The following is a 17,909-nucleotide window of genomic DNA, read 5'->3' on the forward strand; positions in this document are numbered from 1 at the left end:
GAGGTTGTTACAACATCGTTTACCTTCTGGTCGCTGCCTTGGTGAAATCCAGATTGTTCTGGGAAGGAGCAGGTCACCTATGCCCTTCATCCCCTACTCCCCAGAAGTGAGAAATTGTTTTCTATAAAACAGAAACACCCTTTCACACTGAGAAACTCCCCAACGTGCAGCAGCAGTTAAGTGATGCAGAAACAGGCTGGAGAGAAACGAGGTGTGATGGGGCTGACAGTCTACACAAAAGCACGATGCAGGTGCCCTGGGAAATGAGCCCTTGAACAGGCAGGGCACTGCCAACCTTTGGCAGGGGGGGATTCTAGCTGGGTAATGCCATTGGGGAACAGAGGTCACAGGTTTTCCTTTTACACTGTTATTTTAAAAATTTCAGAATGTGAAGTCTCCTAAAAGCCCTTCTCAAAAAAAAAAAATCACAACATGGCACAATTTGGGAAAACTGTAGTTTTGTGTAGGGTAAAGACTTACAGCAAACATTACGAGAACATCAGATCTATATAAGACAGAAATCTACCCTGAGTATAAAAGTGAGATTCTAGGGCACAAAATATACCTGACATGAAGGTCCAAGTCTGTCTCTTATAGTTGACCCACCGTTCAGGTTGCACGAATGTGGCTGGACAGACAACAGATCTGTCAGTAAGGTACCTGGCCCGAGTCTGGCATTTAACAAGGAAAGAAGGAATGTAGAAAGGAAGGGCACGATCCCGTGTGTTTGAGGAATAGCAGAGAGGAGGTAAGGAAGTCAAGTATCTGAACTTTAACCTGCTAGTGTCAGTTTTCTAGACTGTGATATAAACACAATCAGGCTGCCTATTTCTGCTAAACATGGAGTTTATTGTTATGGTTTGGTACAACTTAAGTCCTTCCTTTCCCAATCCCAGGCATGTTAACAGTCCTTAAAAAAATCATGCTACATTACTTTGAAGGAAAATACTTAACATGTTTAAAGAAATGTTAGAAAATTATTCTTATCAAAACACTTTTTCACTGCATTAACGTGACTTCTAACACGATACCTGTCGATGTAGCATTAGTGTGTACGCACGTCAGCCAGGGCCAGCTTCCCGAGGCAATTCCCTTGCAAATAGCAAATGACACAGTCCTGGGGCTTTGTTCAGAGCAGCCAAAGGGAAGCCGTGCCAACGTTCTGGATTTTCTCCCTCTCAGGAGCCAGTCTCTGGTTACAGCTGCAAATGACCCCAGTTGGACAGAGAAAACTCCAGAACACAAGCAAAGGGAACTAGAAAGCTTAAAAAAAAAAAAAAAAGTAATGACAGGCTGAACCCTGGAGGGTGTCCTAGGTCAATGCTGTCACCACAGTGACCTTGATATCATGGCTCAGAGTCTGCCATGGACGCCAGCATGAAGGAGCTGAATACAGATGAGCAATCGATGTGACAGCTTCATAAAGACCTCGCAAAGACATGCACTGATGTTAGGAGAACTAGTTCATGTGAAATTGGACCGGAAGCTGTCTCCTAGTAAGCTAAGAATAACAGGGAGCTACCTGGATTTTTCATAGTTTACAGTTGGGTGAAAAACGATTTTTAAGTCAACATGCTGAGTTTTATGATGGTGGTATTCTAAAAGAAAGAACAAGGGAATGAACCCTGCCTGAAACAGGGCACACTATTGTGGCCAGGAGAGCTAAGAACTGGTGTGTGACTCTTTCACCAGGGAATCTGTTCCTGTTACTTCTCTGTTTCATAGATTGGCCTGTGACTTCAGCTTCTCAGTTTTACATCAGACCATATGGTAGGATTTGCAGGCTGAAGTGCATATTTGAAGGTTTTCATCCTATGGAGTGCTGTGCCCACACATTTAATGTGCTAAACGGGAGGTTGAGAAAGTCCCAGCAGCTTGGCTGGCTATTGGCTGCCTGGGAGAAGTCTCTCAAGGCACTCAGCAGCATCGTGTTCAGGGCCACCCACTTCTTCAGGTGCCTGGGTGGGAATCCAAAGTCTGCCTGCTTTTGAGTTGGATCTTCTGCTAGTTGACACAGTTCTTAGTGATTCTTCGACTTCTATCTACCTGTCGGATGCTGTCTGTGACTGACATTGATGGTGACTTCTTTTGCAGACATCCGCTTAACATCTCTTTTAGCCTGTTAGGAAAAGTTTGACAATGTGAACTGATTTTCCAAAGATCCTCACCTTTGCACTGATCTCTAGAGATATTCTCTTTCTTTCTCTCTCTCTCTCATGCACACACACGCACACACACACGTGCAGGAAGAATAATCCACAAGACACATACACGTATACTCCTCGGATTCTCTAAGTCTGTTGAGTCTCTCCTACCCACCTAGACAGAGTCTGTCATAAGGTATGTTTAGTACAACTTTGTCTAGTGAATGAAAGAATGAGTCAGGGCTTATCAAAGGGCAGTGTGGAAGGTTTCACCATTGGTTTAGTTTTGAGCTTTGGAGTCAGCCAGACTATGGTTCAATATAATTTCACTAGGAGCAAGTTTTTTCTAACTTCTTCAACCCTTGGTTTCCTCACCTATAAAATGGAGAATAGTAATAGTGCCTCCCTCATAAGGTTATGTTAAGGTTTAAATAAGGTATGCATGTAGGTTCCTAGCACAATGCCTATCGCTAAATGAAAAAATATATAAAAACTCAGTGAGAATAAGAAATAAAATGCAGGATACACCAGTGATGAAAGTCCAGAATATACATGAAATACTGAGACACTGTAGGTTCTCTACCCCTATGTGCCCAGTCCCATGTACTCCCAAGAGAAAATAACTTTCACTAGCGAGGGACAATGTCATACCCATTTGCGCAATTGCATGCTTGGCATCAGCATGAGACAGGCCTCCTGCGTTCCGCCCATCGTGGATGGACAGACACAGGTCCCCCATTCCCAGCCCAGCTGCAGCACATACAGTCAGCAAACAGCCTCCAGCTGTCCCCTCAGGAGTGGTCTCTGCTGCTGACAGCAGCCTCACAAGGGTCATGCTCTTGCTGAGGTGGCCCCATGGAGGGGTAAATGCAAGAGTAGGAAGGCCTGGCCATTAAGGCTCAAAGCAGGCCAATGATGACCAACCGTTTCATCCAGAAGCCCCCGGGAGCGGGGGTACAGCTGGCTGCAGCTGTTGTCAGGCCGGCACTGTGGTTCAGCTATTCCCGCTGTCCCTCCTTTTGCAGCCCTCCCTCCTGTGGTTGCTGGCAAGGCACTTACTGAGGTACGCCCTGCATAATGACATCTCGGGGTCTGCGTCCTGGACTACACGTTCAGTCTCAGAGCCAGAGGAGCGCTCTCATAGTGCCGCTCTCCCGGGCTGGGTGTGAGTGTAGAGCTGAAGGATGCATATTTTCATACAACATGACCCCCAGACACAAGCCAACTACTTCATCTGTAGTGCATCTGGTGAGATGGTGGGCTGTTGGACCACTGGAGAGAAATAAATTGCTCTTTGTATTGTATTTATTCACAAGTGATAGGCTGCTTTCTAACATGCCCCATAACTCCTTGTAGAAGCTGCTGGTGATGCCTCCTTCAGGCCCCCAAGTTGGCTGGTCCACCATCCCCCAGCAGCTGATCACACACAGTGGCACCCTTTTAAGAATTACTCTCATCTGATTGGCGCCATCGTGCCCAGAAATGTCAAAGAGGCTGCACCCTAATTCCTGGAGGCATCTCAAGCCATTGCCTGAAGGCTGGAATTACAAAATGCTGGGCCTTTTGCCTCAAGGGGTATAAATCTCCTTCTGATGCTCTTCATGCTCGAGGGATCCCTGGGGATCAGACTGAGGTTTCACTCCAACTGTTCAGATGTTTGGCTTCCAGGGAACCTCACTTACAATAATACTTTACAGATGATTTGAAGGCTGTTGAAGGATAACTTTAAGCACAAAGAATTTTTAAAATATTTTTAAAATTTTTTGCATCATCCTTCATTTTGTGCATTTTTCCATCTCAGTTGTAATCCCCATGGGCTTTCCACCACCAATTCACCCATGTGCCATCACCATAGTCCAATGCACGCTTTCCCTCCCCCCTCCCCCTGAATTCTGATCCCACTCCCCTTTCCACCCCGATAAAATGTCTCTTCTTTGTAGTTGTTCGTTGTTTTCATTTTTACTCTATTGCATTTGTTTCACTTTTTTTCCCCCCTTGATTCTTTATATTCCTGCTATGAGTGAGACAATCCGGTATTTTTCTTTTTCTTTCTGGCTTATTTCACTTAGCATGATCCCTTCCAGCTCCATCCATGTTGCTGCAAAAGGCATGAGTTTATCTTTTGTGATTGCTGAGTAATATTCCATTGTGTGTATGTACCACATCTTTTTAATCCAGCCTTCTATTTTTGGGCATTTGGGTTGATTCATGTCTTCCCTATTGGAAATAGAGCAGCAATAAACATAGGGGGAGCACATAGAATTTTAACTTTATCTAATGATTTCTTAAAATAGAATTTCATGGGCCCTCCCTGGTGGCGCTGTGGGTTAAAGCATCTCACTGAGAAGCTAAAGCCACTTCTGCATGAGTTCGATTCCCGCCTGCCCCAGAGGAGATCCACATGGTGTGGCAGACCTCTCCTGACCTGCCCGCTGCTCCCCTCAGCAGTGTACTTTGTCGATCTGCCTGTTCTGCTCCTCACTCTGTCTCCGGTGAAGCCTCTCACCACCCCTGAGCCTCTGCCCTGTACCCCAGTTCTGTATGTACAAATAAATAAAAAAAAATAGAATTTCATTTTTTCCCTCTTTCTATTCCCAGTAGCACTGTCTGACAGACAGCAGGCTCTCTATCTAACATCGGTTGAATGAATGAATGATGAATGAATGGCCATATTATGAACTAGTTCCATATGATTTCCATTCTGGGTGTTATTGCCTCAAAGCTCTTTGGGTTGGGGTGTGGAATAGACACAGAGGCCTTATTTGAAATGAGCCGAGTTGACTGCCCTCAAACACATGGGAAGGAAGGGAGCTTTCTTGGTGGAAATGTAATCTTTCTGAATCGCACAAGCACTTTTCTTTAGCATTATTGGCAACATTTCACAAAAGATTGTTAATGATTATGCACAGAAAATGCTCTGCTCTCTTTCAGACTGCTTTTCTAAGCTTAAAAATTGAAGCAAAAATTCACTAGTTGGATGATTCGTAACTTCCAAATCTGTTTGAGTCAAAGGCTTCAAAATAGCACAGAGTCAGGATGCTTTCAATCTCTAGGGGGTATTTCTTAAATCGATCAAAAGCCTGCACAATGGAGATGCCAGGAGCACAAGCTTCAGGGCCTGACAGGCCTAGATTTAGTGCCAAGCTTTGCCCCTGGGAACTGTCACTGGACATTGCATTAGACTCTGAGTTTCAGTTTCCTAACCTGAACAATGGGGAAATAATGTTTAATGGATTTGATTTGATTTTTTTAGAGAATTAAGTAAGTCACTTAGCATTAATAGGGTGACCAACTTCCGGTTGCTCAAGACTGACCTCTTTTAAAACTGTGAGTCCCAGATCCCAGGAACCTCCTCAGGCCCCAATAAACCAGGACCACTGTGATCCTAATTATAGCTACTGAAATGACCATGTTAGTCACACACACCAAATTTAAATAGGAAATATGACCTGTTCTTCTGGAACATTGAATATCCCTACTACTACTACACTACCACTATTACTAAACAACCCTAGAAGATAGGCATTCGGCTAAAGGATAAGCTGGAGTTCTGTATACTAGTGGTGGGCTCAGAAGGTTCCAAGCCATAAACAGATCCACTTTCAAATAATTACACTTGTTACCTTTAGCTAATTAAGCCACTAGAACAATACTGCGTTTTCTTGGCAGTGTGTTATAAAAGACACACTTTCAAGCCTGAGACATTGACAGAAAGGTGTCCCTGCCCTACATATCGGAGAGGACATGGAATTAGTAGTTGCTGCCATCAGAGCATTTGTAAACCTCTCATTTCAAGACCAAAAAAGAGAAAGAAAGGAGAAAAGACCTACAATACCAGATATTTGCTTTCAAATTTCCAAGAAATAAGTCACTTGCCCTCTTCTGAGAAAAGAGCTATGCAGGTATATGAGCAGTGACACCATTCTGTTTCTCAGAATATTTTCCCTCCTTCTGATGTGATTTCCAGTCACACAAGCCTTTCACAGCCTACTCTCTTTATTTAATGACAGGAAAACGAATCCTGGTCCTATTGCAAGTATTGACTGAAAAAAAAAAAATCTACACTTCTTAACCCAGTGATGAGAGGACCCTATTTGGCACCTTTTGCTTTTCTGGCTTTCTGCTAATTCAGTCCTTCCTCCACTTCTAAAATTCTTGTTCTGTGAGTTTTATCACCATGGCTGCTTGTTAATGGGCCACCTCTTATTTATCACCCTGCTTTGCAGCTTTTCTATTCTTTCCTTGCCTCATTTTAATTTCTACAGGTTTAATACTCTGTGAATCATAGATTTTAGCCTTTGTGAGGCCGCCTCTTTCATGAAAATAACTTACTGGCTGCCCTTTCTCAAGGGGTCCCACACTGACTGTGATAACTTCCTGGCAGTCTCAACCCAGGTGGCTTGTTTTAGTTGGGGTCTAGAAGCTGATGACTAGCTCATTCTCCATGCATGTGAGGGTTGCCTGGCTATTTTGTGGAGGTCCAGGCTAGGAGTGCAGCTAAACCCCAGCTTTTGTTCACATTCTCCCTAAATGGAAGAAGTGATGATCTCAGCTTTAATCTACCTCCGCAAATGTATCTCTACCTGACACAGGATGTATGAACCTTTCTACAGCTCCCTGCAGGCAATGGGGGAGGGGCAGGAAGCAAGGCTTACTGAGATTTTGATTTAGCAGACACCTTTTTTTTTTTCTCTGTATAATATTTTTAGGTTATAAAGCAATATATAATTTTAATTTTGAAAAATTCAAAGCAGAGAAGGGCATGGTGAAAAGTAGTGCTTGCTCCACACTCTGCTTTCTCCAGACGTAATCGCAGCTAATGATTCTTAGGGAACGCTGCAGGGATTTTCTAAACATATACAAGCATAGGTCTCTTTCCTCCCTCCCTCTCTTTTGCTCCCCCTCCCTCCCCCCACACTCTTCTTTCCTGGTCTTTAAATGCAATGTGCATTATATATTAATTTGTTTACTTATTTTCTATACCCTTATCAGATTATAAACTTCAAGAAATTAAGGACACAGCCTGTTGTGTTCACCCTGGTCTCTCCAAAATCTTACTTAAATGCCCATCACATAATAGACACCCAATAAATAATCTGATAAAGAACGTGTGTAAAGATAAATCCTCAGAAAGAAAGAGAGAATAAATCCCTAAGAACAGAATCTGTTTTTATTGTTCTGCTTAAATGTCCTAGAATTTCCCTGTAGGGTTTCAGTTTTACTCGCAACTGTCCTTGCACCATTCCTGAAGGCAGCCTGCAACACTTCTATATCCACGTTCTCAACAGGGCAGCTGACAACACTCAGGCTAACACGGTTTGGTTGAGCTGGGTGACGTATGTCATGGTGAGACAAACTAAAGATACCTACCCCAGGTACCACGTCCAGTCTCCCACAGCTCTGCTGAAGCTCCCTCTAGAATCTGCACCATGGGCTTCAGGAACTAGGGCTGGGAAGCAGGCAGATCCAGGTTTGAATTCCTACACAATCAAATTACTACTTTCTGTGCCATGCTGGCCACCCATCACATGAGTCTGTGTTCCCATGTGGGGAGTGATACTTGAGATGTTTGGCCTCAAATTGTTCAAAATGGCTTTTGTGCAGGCCCTTTACATGAATAGAGAGTCTTTCAAATTGTCATCTACATGAGGTAGCAATCAATACGTGGAAATACACACACACACACACACACACACACACACACACACAAAACCTCTCCATATAGCCACATCTTAAAGATGATATCATATATAGTGTGTTTGGCTCATAGTTAACAGTCTAAAAATGTTGATTCTCATCTCCTTCCCAAAAGATTAAAGATGACTTATGAGCTGCAGCTAAAGACATTTTCCTTCTTTTCAGCTAAGGCCCACTAAAAGGAGACAGGCAATAACAACCCTCTAGCTGTTCCTCAATTTCATGAATTTATTTACTGCGGCTTCATGAACTTCTGTGGCATTAATGAGAGGTCAGACAGGAAGCATTTGACCTTAGCAACTCCACCTAGGACCTTCAAGGCAGGGATCAGATCAAGTCTCAGGCAAAATTCTCAAAAATTCCCTAAGCCTGCAACAAATCCACTGCAGGCCAGGGCGTGTGCACAGTCTCACGAGGCCAACACAGAGTTTGTTTTACCTATCGGGTACCAAGTATCAGGAGGAGTTGTTGCTTTTCAACTTGAACCTCAGGTGGGTCAAACACTAGATAGGCAGTGGAACCTTCTTCATTAGAACTGGACTCCTGCAGAACAGTCATCTATCACAATAGTGGTGCAGAGGGAGTTAGGTGAGAGTGGGGCTGTGGGGACCCTTTCTGTGTCAGTGAAGTACTAAGCTGGTCTTAGTTAACATGCAACACACCAGATGCATGACCCTGAAGTAGGCCCCGGGGTGAAGGAAACATATAAGAAGGATAAGGTCTCTAGCCTGACAGTTTTCTAATCAAATTGGTTTTTCAGTAGACCTTTTAGATGAGTGAGTCATGCAAATCTTCATCTACATAAAGAGGGAGCCAATACATAGATGCACTGTGGAAGTCTCCCTCACCCCCACCCCCAACCCCCACCTCTCTGACCAGCCAAATTTGCCTTCTCCTAGGATCTCCCTAGTGTGGCAGCCAAGTGCCTGTCTAACAGAGAACGCTCCTTTGTTTTGTCCAGTGGTTTCTTTTTGTTCTCTCTGTCCTCTTATTGTCATATTTCTGCTTTCCATGGTTTTGTTTTTCATCGTTTCATGAACTGAAGAAACAAAAGCTCCTGTTTACTTTCTAAACTCTTTTCATTTACATCCTGTTACTGTCATCCAGGAGAAACTGGGTGCTTCTGTCATCTTTCCTGGGTCAAGTTTGCCTCTGGCCACAGCTATCTCTGTGAGCTCCACCCATCTCTGGACTGAGGTGAGCTTGTCAACAGAGTGAGAGAGGAAGGGAAAAAAGGAGGAAGCTCCTCCACTGAGAATCAACCCAGGCACTGGCTAATTCCTCTGATCTGGTCAGTTGGCCAAGTATAATAAAGACGGAGCTTTGAAGGCACAGACGCTCACTGGGAGGCCAGCCACTCAGAGCTTCGTTTGCTGGGAGCCATCATCTGCATAAGCACTGCTAGCTAGCTCAGCACTGGAGAATCCTGGGGAAGAAAAAACAGAGTCCTAAGTCTGAGGAAATAGCAGACTCGAGTTAAAGGGTAAACATTTTGAGCAGCCCGGTTCCTGAACAATTAATTAACAGGAGAGAATAAGCAATGACAGAACTTCCTCTTATTGTTTGCTGAGCTCGGAACAGAGACCAAGTCAATGATTTGACAGATGCTATGGAGCTGAAGATATCCCAAGTGACAGAAGGAAATCCAGGTGAAACAGAGAAAGGGAAAGCTCTCCACATGACAGGTCCAATTTGTGAAAGATGATTTTTGTCACTTTTTTTTTTTGCAGATAGCACCTGTTGGCACCAGGCATAATAAAGGACCCCGGAGTGTTAAAGAGAGACAGTATGGCTTGTTCAATGGGACAGGAAGTGGAGAAGGGTTCAGTCAGTAGATGAGATGCTGTTCCTCACAGTCATTAGCAATTAGCTCCCCTCCTTCCCTTTCAAAAAGTAACTGAGGCCGTGGAGGGCATCGATGTTTGAACAGTGCTATCTCCATATTAATGGTCTTTAATAAAATCTCCTTCATAGCACCATTCACAGTCTATAAACGCTGGTCATTTATATTCTATATCATCTAACTCCTCCCTTTCACCCCCATGAAAACTGGCAGCTGCTTCAGAGCAAAGGGCACATACCCTTTTCCACTCCCAGATGCTTGGCATTACAACCATGTCTGGCAACGAGACAGTGTACAATGAACAAACAGAAGATGAATGGATGCAAGGAGTGCTTCTAGGTATTTTCCAGGCCTTGAAAGGGTTACTTTTCACACACAAACTTGTTTTGTCAACCAGAATGGGAATATTGCAATTTAGCAGCTTCATGAGAAATGCATGCTTCTAGAACAGGTTCTTCTAGAAAAGGAATGCTCAAAAAAAAAAAAAAAAAAGCCATAAGCACCAGCCAGGTGGCCTGAAGATGTATAGGAGCATGCTGTGAGAGGCTGACAGGTTATCCTGGGACAGTAGGAAGAGGGGGAGGGGAGTGGGTACCACCTTACCCAGCAACTGGAGCTGCAGGAAGTCCCAGAGACAAAGCCTGGAAGAGGCAGGTATGGTGAAGGCTCTGAAGTAAGAGGAAGGCTCTGAGGCTCTGAAGGGAGAGGGGAAAATGGTCTTCTTTGGGCACATTTTAGGCAGCAGAGAACTGTGTCAGTAGGAGGTAGTTCTGCCTACTGAAACTTCTATCAAAGGTAAACTTCCCATGCAAACTGGCACCTTAGAGAGCAAACTTTTGCTATGGCCTTGGAGGGACTCAGGATGTTTGGTGATTGGTGGAGTCTCTGAGGCCTTTCAGCAACTGTCTGAACACTGAACACTGAAGAAATCTGCTCCCTGATCTTATTTTTGGAAATGATTACAACACAGTCATGGTTTGTTCTACTGTGAAAAAAAAAAAAGAAAAAACTGCATGGAGGACTTTTCAGTAAATGCCTCTGTGCCACAGTGCTGTGCGAGTCAGGTGTGTGGTCCTCACTGGAACCGTGAGGGCTGGCTCTGTCCTTTCCATGTTAGCCACTCCTTCAGCTCCCAGAATGTGTGTGTGAAGGGGGCCTGCGGCTCTTAGGGCTTTCTGAGTCTCTACTCTCATTGATAAACTGGAAACATGTCAACGTCATTGTGAGGGTCACATGTGATAATATAACAAAGGGCTTAGCCCCCCCCAGGTAGTACCTAGCAGGCTGCTGTCACAGGCCTGAGGAAGACAGGACTAAGAGCACGTAGCTGGCTTTGAACTGTTATGTTCCATCACTAGCACTTATTCAGTTAGCATAGAAAGTAGGGAAACCACTTTGCAAAACTATCTGGCAGTATCTACTAAAGTCACATATCCCCTCCTGATGAACCACTAATTCCTTTCCTGAGTATGTATTCAAAAGACATGAACATCTACCCCAAGGCACGCATGAGAATGTTAATAGTTGCATCACTCACAAAGCCCTCAACTGGAAACAGCCTGGATGTCAAGTAGAAGAGCTCAACTGTGGTATTTTCACATAGTGGGACAGACACAGAGCGAGGACAGAGCAGCGACTTACACATGATGGTTCTCACCGGCGTAATGGTGAACAAGTTAAGCCAGACATGAAAGAGCCCACCATATGATTCCATTCGTCAAAGTCCCCCAAACAACTCCTCTATCGTGCCATGATGTCAAGAGAGTGGTGGCACAGTGAGGGACAAATGGCCTGGGGCGGGGCATGGGGACTTTGGGGGAGTGATCATGTTCCCTACCTCCATCTGGAAGATGGTTCTAGATGTGTCACTTCATAAAAGTCCATCGAATGTGGGAATGTCATAGATGGTGGGCACATCACAGTGCCTAACCCTTTGCTGTCTCTGCCTGGGAACAGAGCCCAATTCCTTGCCCTGTTTGTATTGGGTTTGTCTATGTCACCTGCCATGGACAACCAGAGATTAGATGGTATGGCAGGAGCAGACTGGAAATGTTTGTGGTTTGTCTTGGTTCAGCTTCTTGGGCTTCTGCAATAGTCATAAAAGGAATAGACCTCAGAGAGCTGCTGCTCTTTGGTCCTGATTTGCAGATAATGCACACGGGCCAGATTCAACTAAACCTGCAGCCTGGAGCCTGAGGTTGCAGCTCACTGTGAGGGTGATTGTGAGCTGATTGTGTTAAGCTATTGAATGTTGACCTGCTTTGTTATGCAGCGTTTTGTAACAACAGTCAACAAATATATTATTCTTCAATTAAAAACTACCTTAAGATCTCTAAGAGCTGAGCCTTCCCTGGTGGCACAATAGGTGAGGACTCAGCACTGCAAATGAGCTGCAGCACTTCAGGGCAAGTTCGATCCCCAGCCCCGGAGGTGACCCAGATGGTGCAGCAAACCTCTCCTGACCTGCCCACTGCTCCCCTCAGCAGTGTACTTTGTCCATCTGCCTGTTCTGCTCCCAGCTCTTTGTCTCTGATGAATCCTTTCACCCACACCTCTGGCCTGTACCCCAATTCTGTAAGCATAAGTAAATAATCTTTTTAAAAAAAGATCTCTAAGTGACACCTTTTAACAGTCACCCATTTTCATTAAACTCACTGACCTCCAACTTTAGTGATGACATCATTCAGCACTTACGTACACCAAATGAACCTTGGTGTCCCTGTCTATAAAGTGGGGGTGACAGCTTCCCTGAAATACTCTAGGGAGGATGAGAGTATCTAAAAGTACTCTGTAAATTGCAGAACTCAGTTTTAAAATGATGGGTGATGGGCCCAGGAGAAGAGGTCGGAAAGCAAGACTGTGGATGAGGCCACACAACAGGGCAGAGTCACTTCCACCCTGCAGAGGCCCATCCTAGCTCAAAGGGCGAGGACATAAATGTGGAGAGGAGGCCAAGGGACCAACATCAGCGGCCAGAGTAGTCTCAGAGTTTCTGAGCCTAGTTTTGGGGTCCCCGGCTGCCTGGGGAGATGGCAATAACGGCCAGGTGTCTATAGGCCAGCTATGCACAGTAGACCAAGCCAGACCCTGCAAAGGCCACCAGTACTCTCAAATCTACCCCCTACCCAGGACCTCCTAAGGGTCTGAGGCCCACTGTGAGCGACACTCAAGTGGGTTAACATACCAAGGGCCTAAGCAGCCTGCTAATTCTTCCTGCCTTTCCCACAGCACTTCTCAGTTTACAAAGAGCAGGCCCATCTGTTCTCTCATTTTGATGTTACTTCCACTCTGCAGATAAGAAACCAGAGACACTGAGAGACTGATTCCTGCAAGGCCACTTAGTTAATGAGCACTGGAGCTGAATTTGCAACAGGTTTTCTAGCCAAAGTTTAGAGATAACTCGCTGACAGGAGCAGGAATCCCACCATCAGATGTCAGCTGTACCCTCAGAAAACAGGTAGCACTGGGGCCAGTAAGCTCTGACAGGGGTGGGGGAAAATGGGTCTGGAGTATAGGGTAAGCTGTAAATTTTGAAGGGGTGCAGGCACGTGAAATGAGGGAGGAAGAGTTGTAGGTACCTGCCATGCGAGGAGCCAGGGGCAGCAGGAGGAGCCTCCCCCACCCTCCCCAATATTAGCTCTGCAAGAAATAAATAAAGAATGGGAAAGGGTGCCAGTGAGGCGACGGATGCCGTGACCCTGCCTCCTCTGCACTGCATCCTGCAATGAGGGGTCCCCCAGGTGACACCCCCATGCCCATCTAATTGGAGGACTGGACACAAGATTCCAGGTTCATGTCCCTTTCTCTCCCCTTCCCTGCCAGCTCCAAGGAATGGCCTGGCTTCACATTCTTGTCATATTTTTGTAACAGGGTGGTCCCCAGGAAAAGGGGAGGTTCCAGGTTCCCTGCCCCACCCACAAGGAGGATGGAGCTGAGGAGAGAAGAGAGGAATCTACAGAGGAGACTGAGGAGGAAGGAAGCAGGATGGAGAGCCAGAAGGAGCCATGAGGGAGGCGCATGGAGCAGAGACATGTGAAGAGGCGGCTCTTGCTTCTTGGTCCTGGACTGGTTGAAAGAGAAGTGGGGGAGACCTGTGGGGAGGTTCACTATGGCAGTGTTTATCTTGATTTTGATGTTGCTCTTTTCCTCCCAGACTTGTCTGGCCATTTCTGACCCTTTTTCATGGGTCCCGGCCAGAGGGTGTTTTAGTCTCGGGACAGGCTTTCAGGCCTTGCTTTGGACCAATCCCTTTTGGGTGGACTTTTACCAACAAGGGGATGGGTAACTTTGGGTGTTTGATTTAGAAACTATATGCTTTGTCTTTTCTGTATTGCACACTCCTTGTATTAAAGTTCCTTTCCATTAAAGGTCTTATATGGTTTGTCTTGATGCAGCAGATGACAGAACCTATTTAGAGTGGGCAGGTTTGGGGGCTCAGGGGTGCCCCTCCCCCTGCCCTGTAACATTTTGAGATCTGTTTCATTGCTTCAACAGAAAGGAGATTCTGGAACAAAGACATACTTAAACAAACACACACTTCCTTTTACAGTGCAAAGATCAAGGATCCATTTCAGCTGATTCAACCAAACAAAACCACCCTGGTGGCAGGACTTGGGGTGGGTTATTGTTCCATCATTTGCAATGATTTTCACATAGTTGGGGGGGGATTTCCACAGACAAGGTGAGAGCCCTACTGCACCCTCCTAGTGTAGAGTCTGGGGTCAGCCCTGCAAGCGTCACCCCCTTTCTCCAATGCCAAGTTAGTTCTGTGGCTGAGACACTACCTCCGTGGTCCGAAGGCCATTCTGTTTCTGGGTGAGAGGGCCTGAGCTGAGGCTCTGGGGATTCGGGAACTGGGTTCCACAGTTCATCTTCTTCTCTGGGTTGGCTATTCCACCAGGGGCTGTGGATCGGGGCACACCATTGGAGGACACGCCATCTTCCAGCACACCTGAGGAAGGAAGCAGAGGATGGAGCCGGGGTCTCACACACCGTGGCAGCAAACAATCCAAGGGGAAAAGGCAGCAAACAGAGGAAATAAAGGTCCCCACAGGGAGCTATACTTTTCTATAAGCAGATGTGTTCCTTTACAAACATGAAATCTTACAATTATTTCATAATTTGGATTCTTTTTTACTTAATAATACACTGAGGAGACAGTTCCAGGCCATGAAATATTCAGCCAGGCTACTTTTCACACATATCTAGATGTGCCATGTTTACTTAACTAATCCCCCTAATTGGGTATTTCTTTTCTGGTTTCCTTAATAAATGTCACTATGGGCCCTCCCTGGTTGTGCAGCGGGTTAAAGCACTGGCATTAAAAAGCTTAAGCCACTTCCCCATGAGTTCGATCCCCGCCTGCCCCGGAGGTGACCACATGGTGTGGCAGACCTCTCCTGACCTGCCTGCTGCTCCCCTCAGCAGTGTACTTCCTCGATCTGCCTGTTCTCTACCCCACTCTGTCTCTGGTGAATCCTCTCACCCTCTGCATCTCTGGCCTATACCCCAATTCTGTACAAATAAATAAATCTTTAAAAACAAAACAAACAAAAAAAATAAATAAATGTCACTATGATGGAAATCTTCAGCATTCAAGCTCTATTCTCAATTATTTCCTTAGCATAAGTTCCTAGAAGCACTAGTACTGGTTTGAAGGCCATGCATGTTTTTTTTTTTACATAGTTCCATCTCAAGATGTCAGGCTGAGCATATTTCCTCCCATGACAAATATCAAGAAATAATCGACTGAAGGTCAGATATGAAGCCTCACTGAAAAACAAGAGTGAGACTATTGTGAGGAACTTGTAGATGAAGAATGTTTGGCTGGAAAGAAAAAAGCAGCCCAGGAAGCAGCAGTGGGAGACCAGGGGTGATAACAAATGGGCAGAGGCTCTGTGAGGGCCACCAGAGGCCGTTCCACAACTCGGCCAGGTGAGGCCAATCATTAGTGACAGAACAACCGTGAAGTTGAGAGATTGTGATATAGTAACAAGTATGTATCTGTAAGACCCTTGTAATTCCCTGAGTGATGGGGTAAAAGGAACATCTTTTGTTTTCACAAGGTGACTTTTGCTGGGCCCCTAGGTAGCTCTGGGATAGGGGCTGTTTGCCAGAAAGACCTAGTCTTAATTAGAGATGCAGAACTGTCAACCCCACCTTCTCCCCACCCTCCAGAGAGAGAAGAGGGGCTGAAGAATGAATTAATGATTGGCCATACCTATATGAGTAAACAGACCCCCACTAAGAACTTGAACAAAGGACAGTGATTCTGGAACTTCCAGGTGTGTAAGAGCACCCCAACTCCAGAGGCAGAACTTCATGCACTTCAGATTTTTCTCTATGCATTTCTTCATGTCTGTCCTCTTGTATTCTTTGTAATATTCTTTACAATAATCTGGGGAACACAAATAATATGTTCCTGGGAGCCATTCTAGTCCATTACTGAATCTGAAAGGAGTATGTAGGATCCCTGATTGACAGCAGTGCAGGTGGCAACCTGGTAGCTGGTGTCTGAAGTGAGGTCAGCCTCGTGGACCTGCGTCCCTAGTCCATGAGGTCTGTACTAAATCTAGGCAGTTAGTATCAGAACTGAACTGAACCGAAGGATACCCAGGATGATGTCCAGAGAGCTGGAGAACTGGTGAATTGGGGGAAAACACCCCCTGTATTTGAAATGAGAAGTGCTATGAGTTGAATGACATGGCTTGGAGAAAAAGGCAATGCTCTCGGGGCTGGTGACACTTAAGAGAAAGAAAATTCTGCTAGGATGACTGGCTTTCTTTAAACAGTGTCAAGAAACAGGCCAATGGTAGTTTCCATCCCTCTCTTCCCATGGGGTTTCTGAAATAGATACAGCTGTTGTTCTAATAGGAAATTTCAGTTACAAAAATCAGTACAGAAACCAGAATAAACAAACCTTTGGGAAAGATCAACATGATAAAAGTGAGACCCAAAATTCTATAATGGAGGCCCCCAAAGGAAAATTTTAAATTAGTCTCTTCAGAAAAATGAGGGAAGGTAGTCACAAAATGAGGACAAGAATGACCAAGAATGGTTCAATTAGAGACATTGGAAATAATAACTTTAACTGTTGAAATGAATGAAACCAATAAAATTTAATAGAGAAACTAAGAAGAGTAGACAGAATTAAAAAGAGTTTAGTGGATAAGAAAGCAAACTAAGGGATTTTCCTGGATGGTAATATAAAGGATTACATGAGAGTATGAATATGCTAGGAAGTACTGACTCAAAATCCAGAAATTTCAGGTCCTCCCTGGTGGCGCAGCGGGTTAAAGCACAGCACTGAGAAGCTAAAGCCACTGTAGCATGAGTTCGATCCCCACCCTGGAGGTGACCACACGGCGTGGCAGACTTTGCCTGCTGCTCCCCTCAGCAGTGTACTTCGTCAGTCAGCCTTTTCTGCTCCCCACTCTGTCTCTGGTGAATCCTCTCACCACCCCTGCACCTCTGGCCTGTACCCCAGTTCTGAATGAATAAATAAATCTTTAAAAAAAAATCCAGGCCCTCCCTGGTGGCGCAGCGGGTTAAGGCATAGCATTAAGAAGCTAAAGCCACTTCTGCATGAGTTCGATTCCCGCCTGCCCCGGAGGTGACCACATGGCGTGGCAGACCTCTCCTGGCCTGCCCACTGCTCCCCTCAGCAGTGTACTTCAACGATCTGCCTGTTCTGCTCCCCACTCTATCTCTGGTGAAGCCTCTCACCGCCCTGCACCTCTGGCCTATACCCCAGTTCTGTATGCATAGATAAATAAATCTTTTTTTAAAAATCCAATCTAATAGGTGTTCTTAATCTAATAGGTGTTCCAGAAGGAGAAAGTAGAGAAAATAATAATCTAATAGGTGTTCCAGAAGGAGAAAGTAGAGAAAATAATATTCATGTAAATAGTATTTCAGTTCTTCTCAGAACTGAAGAAAGACACCAAACCTCAGAGTGAAATACCCTAACAAGTGCTTGGCAAGGCAGGTAAGAAAAACCCACACTAGACAGATCTTTCTGGAATGTCAGGATATCAATGATAACAAGAAAAATTTCAGAAGAGGGAACACAATCAAGAATGAATTTGACATTAGACTTTCAGGAGCAACCGATGAAAGTAAGATTATGGAACAATGTCTTCAAGATTTCAAAGACAGACACATTTTAAAGTCTTTTGCAATATGCTGCCAAATTTACCTGTGCTAACTTACTCCAATTACCCTGT

At 45.0% G+C, this 17,909-nt stretch overlaps 1 protein-coding gene across 1 annotated transcript in view; it reads right to left on the reverse strand.

Annotated features, from left to right (window-relative positions):
* Window positions 1-780: 780 nt before the first annotated feature.
* Window positions 781-17,909, reverse strand: part of BAALC (brain and acute leukemia, cytoplasmic) — a 63,433-nt gene continuing 46,304 nt past the window's right edge. Inside the window, exons 2-3 of the mRNA XM_004679678.2 lie at window positions 14,469-14,635; window positions 781-2,119 (exon numbers count right to left, since the gene is read on the reverse strand). Of these exons, the coding sequence (XP_004679735.2) occupies window positions 2,039-2,119; window positions 14,469-14,635 (248 nt within the window). The 3' untranslated portion in view covers window positions 781-2,038. The remainder of the gene's footprint in view (window positions 2,120-14,468; window positions 14,636-17,909) is intronic.

This window comes from Condylura cristata, unplaced genomic scaffold, assembly GCF_000260355.1.
Source record: "Condylura cristata isolate star-nosed mole 26May11 unplaced genomic scaffold, ConCri1.0 scaffold00009, whole genome shotgun sequence".
Classification (NCBI taxonomy): Eukaryota; Metazoa; Chordata; class Mammalia; order Eulipotyphla; family Talpidae; genus Condylura; species Condylura cristata.